The 10,233-nt window shown below is 44.9% G+C and overlaps 1 protein-coding gene across 1 annotated transcript; it reads right to left on the bottom strand.

The window, feature by feature from the left end:
- Nucleotides 1–8,845: 8,845 nt before the first annotated feature.
- Nucleotides 8,846–9,401, bottom strand: LOC134483539 (trafficking protein particle complex subunit 2-like protein). Its single transcript, XM_063278768.1, has one exon. The coding sequence runs from the start codon at nucleotides 9,317–9,319 to the stop codon at nucleotides 8,990–8,992; it is 330 nt and encodes a 109-aa protein (XP_063134838.1). The 5' UTR covers nucleotides 9,320–9,401; the 3' UTR covers nucleotides 8,846–8,989.
- Nucleotides 9,402–10,233: the final 832 nt, after the last annotated feature.

The following is a 10,233-nucleotide window of genomic DNA, read 5'->3' on the forward strand; positions in this document are numbered from 1 at the left end:
AATAACTCCCTTAAAGAAATACAGGACAACACAAATAAAGAGGTAGAAGCCCTTAAAGAGGAAACACAAAAATCCCTTAAAGAAATACAGGAAAACACAGTCAAACAGGTGAAGGAATTGAACAAAACCATCCAGGATCTAAAAAATGGAAATAGAAACAAAAAGAAATCACAAAGTGAGGCAACCCTAGAGATAGAAAACCTAGGAAAGAGATCAGGAGTCATAGACACAAACATCACCAACAGAATACAAGAGATTGAAGAGAGAATTTCAGGGACAGAAGATACCATAGAAAACATTGACACAACCATCAAAGACAATGCAAAAAGCAAAAAGACCCTAACCCAAAATATCCAGGAAATACAGGAAATACAATGAGAAGATCAAACCTAAGGATAATAGATATAGAAGAGAGTGAAGATTCCCAATTTAAAGGACGAGTGAATATCTTCAACAAAATCATAGAAGAAAACTTCCCTAACCTAAAGAAAGAGATGACCATGAACATACAAGAAGCCTCCAGAACTCCAAATAGATTGGATCAGAAAAGAAACTCCTCCCATCACATAATAGTCAAAACAGCAAATACACAAAAGAAAGAATATTAAAGCAGTAAGGGAAAAAGGTCAAGTAACATATAAAGGCAGACCTATCAGAATTACACCAGACCTCTCACCAGAGACTATGAAAGCCAGAAGATCCTGGACAGATGTCATGCAGACCCTAAGAGAACACAAATGCCAGCCCAGGCTACTATATCCAGCAAAACTCCCCATTACCATAAATGGAGAAACCAAGATATTCCATGACAGAACCAAATTTACACAATATCTTTCCACAAATCCAGCCCTACAAAGGATAATAGATGGAAAACTCCAACACAAGGAGGGAAACGACACCCTAGAAAAAGCAAGAAAGCAATCATCTTTCAACTAACGCAAAAGAAAAGAGCCACACAAATATAATTCCACTTCTAACAACAAAAATAATAGGAAACAACAATCACCATTTCTTAATATCTCTTAACATCAATGGACTCAATTCCCCAATAAAAAGACATAGACTAACAGACTGGATATATAAACAGGACCCAGCATTTTGCTGCATACAGAAAGCGTACCTTACTGACAAAGACAGACACTTCCTCAGAGTAAAAGGCTGGGAAAAAATTTCCAAGCAAATGGTCCCAAGAAAGCAGCTGGAGTAGCCATTCTAATATCAAATAAAATCGGCTTTCAACCAAAAGCTATAAAAAAAGATGACCTCATGCTCATCAAAGGAAAAATCCACCAAGATGAACTCTCAATTCTGAATATCTAAGCTCTGAATGTAAGGGCACACACGTTCAGTATATGCAAGAGCATATACGTTCTTTGAACTTTACTAAAGCTCAAGGCACATATTGCGTCTCACACAATACTAGTGGGCGACTTCAACACCCCATTCTTATCAATGGACAGATCATGAAAACAGAAACTCAACAGAGACACAGAAAAAACTAACAGAAGTTATAAACCAAGTGGACTTAACAGATATCTATAGGACATTTCATCCTAAAAAAAAAAAAAAAAAAAAAAAAAAAAGAATATACCTTCTTCTCAGCACCTCATGGTACCTTCTCGAAAAATGACCATACAATTGGTCACAAAACAGGCCTGAACAGATATAAGAAGATAGAGATAATCCCATGCATTCTATCAGATCACTACAGAATAAGGCTGGTCTTCAATAACATCACAAACAACAGAAAGTCCACATACACATGGGTTGCATTGTTTAACAATTTGAGTCACAGACAGACCCCCAACCTTCTGTGGAATTACTACCCTCATTTCTGTGATGAGTGACGTATTAGCCAGGAACAATATTTTCAAGATATTGTTTTAATAGACCTTCCCCCTCAGGCGCAAATAAATCATGACTCCTTTACACAGGTTAGAAGACAGATTTAGACTTGATGGGAGAGTGCGACTAAATCACAGTACAATGCTTGGAAAGTTTACCTCCTTCTAATGTCATATTTCTTTCTAAATGGCCATGATGAGTGACTGTTATAGAAGGTTCATGAAAGCAGTGGAGTATTTAAAAAAGTTAAGACTTTACGACAGGTTTCAAAAATATCTGAAAGTCCGCATATACGTTCAAGCTTAATAGTTCTGTATCATAATACCCTCTAATAGTTTTCAAGAACCTTTCTTGGCAATTAAAAAATTAACTGGGGTTGGGGATTTAGCTCAGTGGTAGAGCGCTTACCTAGCTAGTGCAAGGCCCTGGGTTCGGTCCCCAGCTTTGGAAAAAAAAATTAACTAAAGCTAAAGAGAGATAAAAAGAAAACCAAATGAAATGTGTGAAGATTATGAGGTATAAGTTGAAAATGAGTATGTGGGCTGAAGAACAAGGGCAGACTCTTATTTAAAGCTACCTAGAGTTTAGACAATGAGAGATTATTGAAGAGGCTGCCTCCCTCCTTCTGCAACCAGGTAAAATCGTTCTACTCATGATGGTTGGGGAACTGTCTCCTACTGTGGCAAGGTGACCTCCAAAACCACAGAAGATGGGGATAAAGCTGGATGGTCTGCAGAGAATTTACCCATCTTTTACTTCTTTGAAAGGGATTTATATTTGATGCTTTGTTTCTAATAATTGTGTGCTACTGAGGCCATGTTTCATGTCGGATCCCCGAGCCTTAATCAATTTGTGAAAAGGCATTTGCATGAGTTTCCAAGGACCCGTGGTATACCATGTGGACAGTAGCTCACTGTAGGACCAGCCTGGTACCATTTGCTGTTTCAGTACTGGAGATTTAGCCCAGAGTCTCGTATGAGGCAGGCAAATGCTCCATCCTGGGAGCTAATGCACCAAGCCTGTACCAGTGCAGCTTTTACTAGTGCGAGGAAGCAGCGCTGTGTGTTGCGATGTGTGCAAAATAAGCTGCAGATCCAGGGAGAGCTGACCGCTCACTCTCACCCGCTAAACTTTCTATTTAACCGTGAATCACAAAAACAGTACATTAATTAGCTCTCTGTCACCAAAAGACCTGAGTTTTGGAGCTCTTAATCCACAGTCTCTAGGTTCCGTTGTTCCAACTCTGTCTATGCAACACATCGTGATAGGCTGTGTGCTGGGGGAAGCTACCGGCCTCCCAGGGGACGTCAGACGAACACAGCACAACAAGATACAATAAGGCCAAGCACGAAAACTCACATTAAGGCTTGGCGAGGCAACGGAGTAGGAGGAAAAGGGTCCCAAGAACAGGCAAACGAGTCAAAGACACTCCCACCCCCACTATTAGGAGTCCCACAAAAAAACCCAAGCTAAACAACTACACTATATTTGTAGAAGACCTAAGGTAGAACCACGTAGATTCTGTGATTGCTGCTTCAGTCTCTGTGAGCCTCCATGGGCCCTGCTGTTTTCTCTAGCTGGTTTCCACAAGTCTTCCTCCCCACTTTCCAGAGTTTTCTTTGAGCTCAGAGGGTGGGAAGACGGTATCGATGGAGACCTCCAACCTGGGCTCTCTCTCTGCCTCATACAAGACCTACACATTTTATGTTCTTTCCTGTAGTTTTGTATTTCCACAGTTATGGAATTCATAAAAGAGGTTTGAGATTCAGAAAAACATATAGAAACCACTCTCACATATAGCTTCAGCTCTTATCAGTGCCGATAACAATGACATTTATTTGGTCTTCCTAATAAAACGAAACCAAAGGTTTGGAAAGCAGCGTTCCATGAGGATTATTTCCTTTTTGGGTCCAGTGTTTAATTCCTTAAGCACAACACATGTAGCGCTCAGTTTTCTGATTATGGCTCCTGGAGGCCGGGAGACGTGTTAGATGTTTTCTCTTGATCACTGTGAGGTTTGGGCCTCTAATGCCTCCCCAGAGCAACTACACGGAGCCATGAGCTTCTTCAAGGCTGTGTTTCATGAAGGGGCTCATTTACTTACCCATCTCTTTAGAATGGCTTTTCCAGACTACTCCTTAAGGAGTAGTCTCTTGCTGGAGGATTGACAAACCCATTTGAGGTTAACTCTTAAGGAGAAAATAATAGTATAGATGGTTGAAATATTTTTGTAGTGGGCTACAGTGTCATGTCTCTCCCTAGTGCCAAAGGTAGATTGGATTCTTTTCTTTTCTTTTTTGGAGCTGGAAACCGAACTCAGGGCCTTGCGCTTGCTAGGCAAGCGCTCTACCACTGAGCTAAATCCCCAACCCCAGATTGGATTCTTTTGACCAGGAGGAAATAATGTCTCTTTATTAGACATAAACAGAGCTCCGATAGCCATCTTTGATGTCCTATAAGGCCACCATTATAGGGCCAACCCCTAACAGGAATTAAGGGCCTAAAATCATTGAGGAAATAGGTTGAAATTGGGAAATAGATACAACTTGTTTGTTCCACAAAAATCCAAAGATCCATCTCCAGATGATCCAGAGCTTGGTGTCTGCTTTGCAACCCTCCTTTCCATGTTCACCTAGCCTCAAGGTAGAAGTGTCATTTAGAAACTGGAGCTACTCTGAACTAGCATATTTTTTTGTCCTTCGGCTAGGACAGAACAAAGGCCATTCCTGATTTGAGTCAAGAGCGAGAATTCTCTTTCAGGTTCCCTGCCCCCAAGCCTCCGGTAACTTCTTTCTGTCTCCTGCCCTCAGCAATTTCACATTTGGGAAGTCTGAGACCCATGCAGAGGCACACAGTTCACTGTAAAGGGTCTGTTTCACACCTGAGGTTTCAGTAGCCCATGGATACCTTTCAGTTGCTTCTGTGTATGTTTGAAATTAATGGCAGACTAGTAGATCCATAGCCACCATCAGCTGCTCATAACAGAAACATGGTTTAAGAATTCTCTCCATTTTAGAGTGATACAAAAGCTCGAATACGATTCAAACATTCTTGATCTGGCCATTCTTTACATTTTGGGAATGTAAAACAACAGAGAATTTCCAAGAATGCTCATGTTACAAAAAGGCACGGGCTTTACGAAATTGGTTTTAGAGTTTTTGAAAGTTTTCTTTGATTCCAAGCTGCTCCATGTCCACTTTTTCTTATTTCTGATGCAAGAGCTATGATTCCTAAGTCCCTGGCCTCTTCCAGAGAATCTGCCTGCCCATAGGGGATGGCACGTGTTAAGTTGCTATGGTTTTGATTTAGAAGGCTTGTGGAGAAAGCCAATGCACTGTGTCCTGTGGGAATTTCAGAAATAGTTGTCCCTGGTTTTGTATCTTTAAATTAGAAGCTCTTTGTGGTGGCGGGCTATTCTTTTAGCAGTATGCACTGCTAAGCATGATATACCCACTCTGCTATGTAAATAAAGACATTATTGTTGGAATAATGCAAGGCAGGGGATGTCTCTTCGGGTAGGCTTATCTGCCAATCTGTGTTTAGTTGGCTTTTCAGCCCACCCATTGTAATTACCACCTTTCAGTCTTCCGGAATAGGGATCTGGGAAGGGGATTCATTCCAACTGGGTTACTTAAATGGGAATTTTCCACATATACAGTATCTCCTCCTCAGATCGCAAATCCACTCCCCCATCCTTCCTGTGTGCTTTAGAAGCCCTCCGCAGACTATTATTATGAGCTGAAGGGCAGGTTTCAAGCTCCCCCTGCTTCTGAGCTGGTGCAGCCGTCAGTAAGCTGCGTGCATTTCAGATCGCTACTCCTCGTTCTAATTTCACTGGGAATTGTGCTAACTTTAAGAGTGCGAATTGTTTCAGGAGCTAAGTTGGCAAACGCTGAATATCAGGTCTGTTGCATGTTGTCTGGCCTTTTTATAATTGGACACTATTTAATATAGATGGTTTGATGGGTGTTATAACTAAAGATTTTATTAAATATGTCACATAAGCTGTTTTGAGGTTCTTAGGAATGTAGCCAAGGGCCTTGTGCATGCTAGGTAATCATTCTTTACTCAGCCACATCTATAGCTTTAATTTTTTTTTAAAACAAGACGTTAAAATATTAAATACAAAGGGAAACATTATCATCCACTGTGGTAGACCCTGTAACATTCATGATCTTCAGGAATTTTGCAATATCCTTCCTTTTGCCCTCAAAGCTCGTGGCTGAGAAATAGATATTTGGAGTTGAGTCTACAGTTGAAGGCCTGTGCTACACCAGAATGAGTTTCCCTGCATTTTCTTTTTTTTTTTTTTTTTTTTTTTTTTTTTTTTTTTTTTTGGTGGTGCACGCCTTTAATCCAAGCACTCAGGAGGCAGAGACAGTGAGTTTGAGAGTTTGAGGCCAGCCTGGTCTACAGACAGTTCCAGGACAGCCAGGACTACACAGTAAGATCCTGTCATCATATCATCATCACAACAAGTACTACTACTCCAGGAGCATCTCCGACTGCCCAGCGGACCACACATCCAACAGCAGGTGAGGCTGTGACAACTTTGAAGAGAGGCAGATCCTGCGCTGAGACTTGCAATGATGTCAGCGGTCAAAGGTCTGAGTCTGAGTCGCTGCAGCTCCAGGGGCTGGCCAAGGCCTAGAGTAGATTCCCCTGGGCGTGTAGGAAGTAGGCCCTACCTCCAGCCACTGTGCTAACTGGCCACGGCCAAGTCTGCCTATGGTACCAATAGGGGATCAATAACCCTGAGCCTGGATAGATACCCTTGTTTACCTTTGGAAGCAATTGGTTCTGTCTTGACACAGCCAGAAGAGACTGCCACCCAGTGGTCAGATGGTGAACAGCAAATCGGCCCCAGGGTGGCCTTGCAGGAAGAGGGAGGGAGGATTCCTCAGTACCCAAGTGACCTCGCAGGGCCCTTGCCAAGGGTTAAGCCTGCTCATCGCATTCCAGCATCAGGACTTCCAAGTCCTGGCCTGGGTCCCCTGTCGGAATATTTGCTCCTGGGGCTTGGGCATTTTCCACCCAGGGTATGGTTTCACCCTTGACCTCATTGCTGTCCACTCAGTAGTTCCTGGTCCTTTTCTGTTATGTGTATATATTATATATATAATATATTATATGTTATATACAGCAAGTTCAAACACCCCTCAGCACAGCATCTACACAGTAGCGCAAACCCCTCTAGCCCTGAAGCCCCTGCCATGTGCACGGTTAATGCCAAGCCACAGCTTCCTCTCCCACAGAGTAGGGCAGCCAAGCAGCCCTGGACCCAGGTCTGCAGAAGGTACCAGAAGGGAAGACAGGCAGCTAATGGCCCTGCAGCAAATCACAAGCTAACTGGTGCCACCATCTTGATCCCAGGGTAACAGGCAGGCGGTGACTGTGGTCTCCAAGGCCAATCTCAGGTTGAAATTCGCCTGCAGGTCTGATGCCCACACCCAGACAAGCAGATCCTATTACAAGCTTTGTTTGCTAGAGCTTGATTCCGAGAAGAATCATAACACGCACAGCAGTGTACTTGCACACAACCTGTCAGAAACCCCAACAGGAGAGGGCTGTATTTTATCGCCTCGCATATGAAAAGCTGACATGAGCTGCCCAGGGCTGGCTCGTCAGCCCAGACTCAGGCTCCTTTCTGCTCTGCCCTCATGTCTGCAAGTCCTCATCTTCATGCTCTCATGATTCCAGGCAGGAAGAGAGCAGGGAGCCTTGAGTGTTCTACACATCAGCCGGACCTGCTTTTAAAGTGCCCTTTCCTGCAGGTTTCTCCCAGTACCACCCTTTACACGCCTTAACTACCTGCCCCAGTGTGAAGGGGAGGGGAGCACGTGGCATTTAGCCAAGTTTCTCCAGTAAGCCTGAGGCTCCATCGGTGAGGAGGGAAGAGGGCGTACTGGAGAACGAGGGGCAGTCCCCAGTGCAGCTAATACTCAGGGAGGGTGACCTCCCTTAAAAACTCAAGATCCCAAGATTCCACCTGACTGGTGCTCCTTCCTTCCCCTCCACACCCAACCTCCTGCCAAAGCCTTGAACCAAGCACATCTGGGCTATGTCCGCGGCAGTCAGCGGCATGTCGAACTTCTCAAAGTGACTTCATTTGCCACTTTTATTGATCAGGTGGGTGGTCTGGCTTCTTTTCTTACCGCATTTTGTAATAACCCTGTGCTCTTGGAGAGGAGCCCTGAGATGCACAGGGATGGACTCTCTCACTCCACCCAGCTTGTGTGGACAAGTCCCAGCCTGCTGGGCCCTGGCATGAGACACTCTGCAGGGACCGGGGAGCACTTTGGTTCATGACTTGGGGAAGCCAGAGACTCTGAAGACAGCATGGAGCCTCGACAGCTAGAGGGGACTTGGGCTCAGGACAGGTCCCCTTGGCCTCTGCCTCTCCCAGGACACCAGTATTCAACTACACCGTCCAGTGGCACGGAAGAGGCAGCCTCACACCACCTCCACAGTCACTGGACCTTTGACCCGAGGAGAGCTTGGTTTGTCCTCAGGGATGCATGCATGGCCTAGGAGCAGCACTGGGGACCTTGCTGACCACCATGCTCACAGACAGGCAGGACAGGCTCCTGAGTTCCTCCTCTGGCACATGGGAAGCAGCAGTCGCTTTAATGCTGTGTCCCAGGAAGCTTTACAGATTTTACTACCTCCTGAGGCTAGCGCTGGGCACAAGCACTGGGCTAAGATTGCAATGAACGATGGGTCCAGAATGTTGAGAGCGCTTACCCAAGAAGGAAGGTGTGTGGCTGTCCGCCTTGGATTGCCTCCGTTCTCTGAAGCTGGCTCTAGGTTCCCCATACCCCGCACCCTTCTGGACCACCCGCCTGCTCACCCGCCTCCCCACAACCTCCTGCACTCAGCATCCACCCTCATACCACCCAGCTGTGGTCACACCCCTTCCATCGCTCCAGAGTCTCTGAGACCAGCTGACAGGTCCTCACTGAGCCCTCTCTCTCTCCTGACAAGGGAAGGACAATGGAGATCTCATCTTGTGAGGCCTTTAGTAGAAAAGCACAGGGCACGCAGCCCTGCCCGCAGGTTACACTCAGGGAGCAGAAAGGGAATAAATAAGTATCATCCAGCTGGGGTGAACACCGGCTTCTCTTCCGGATGGCTGGGGCAGAGGTCAGCACACCTGGGCCATCATCGAAGTTACCATGGTATCAAAGGCCCTAGACTGGATTCGGTCTCCTGGGTTGTAGAAGGGGTTGCACATCACATCTGTGTAGGAGTTATGCAGCTTCCGGAACATACTGCGGATCTCATTGTCCCGCAGGGCCGTATTGGAGGAATCCACCACCATGACAAATTTCACCTTGGAATTGGTCACATAGCCGTATACCTTGTAGTCCTCGGTTGGGTAGAGCAGGCCCAGGTACAGCTCTCTCTGGTCCACCAGTGCTTTCCCCTTCGCAGAGATCTTCTCATCCACCACGTCCAGAGACGTGTGCACCATGTAGTGGAACTTGAGTTCGTTCTCTGTGGGAGTGCTTCGGATGTACAGAGGGTAATTCTCCTTGGCGATCACCGCGATGCACACTGCCTTCCCTGCATTTTCTTATTTATGGGAGCCTGCAGTGTACCACACTGTGACACATTTGTAAAGGAAGCCACAGCTTCTCCCGCTTTATGAATGGCTCTTATGTTGCAAAATTTACAAGGTGCATAATCCAGTTAGAAATTCATTTTTATCCACTGTTTTCCATCCCAAGTCTCCCTTCTCAATCACATTTGTTAGCCCTCATCTGCATTTCTTATCTCCTGCCTATGTTGTAAGTTTCTACTTCTACCTCAGAAAGACCTTGGGGGAACTCACAGAGAACTCTGGGGAGCATTTTCTTGAACCCATGCCTTTTTTTCCCCATCTTTATTAACTTGGGTATTTCTTATTTACATTTCGATTGTTATTCCCTTTCCCGGTTTCCAGGCCAACATCCCCCTAATCCCTCCCGCTCCCCTTCTATATGGGTGTTCCCCTACCCATCCTCCCCCCATTACCGCTCTCCCCCCAACAATCATGTTCACTGGGGGTTCAGTCTTGGCAGGACCAAGGGCTGAACCTATGCCTTTTAAATGTCACATCATCTCAGTTTGTTGACCTTTCCCCGTGTCTTTCATATTCTTTTTGAAATGGAACAGCAATAATGATCACCAAAATTATTAATAGGTACAATTGTAAATATATAATATACTATTAATAATATTACTGCCACTTTAATTCTTGGTGCTGGATATTGCTAGCTTTCTATTCTTTTTTTTTTTTTTAGATTTATTCATTTATTATATATAAGTACACTGTAGCTGTCTTCAGACACACCAGAAGAGGGCATTAGGTCTCATTACAGATGGTTGTGAGCCACCATGTGGTTG

This window comes from Rattus norvegicus, chromosome 19, assembly GCF_036323735.1.
Source record: "Rattus norvegicus strain BN/NHsdMcwi chromosome 19, GRCr8, whole genome shotgun sequence".
Classification (NCBI taxonomy): domain Eukaryota; kingdom Metazoa; phylum Chordata; class Mammalia; order Rodentia; family Muridae; genus Rattus; species Rattus norvegicus.

Bases quoted from the DNA above. Each gene is read 5' to 3' on its own strand.
- LOC134483539 (XM_063278768.1), bottom strand. From the start codon at position 9,319: ATGGTGCACACGTCTCTGGACGTGGTGGATGAGAAGATCTCTGCGAAG.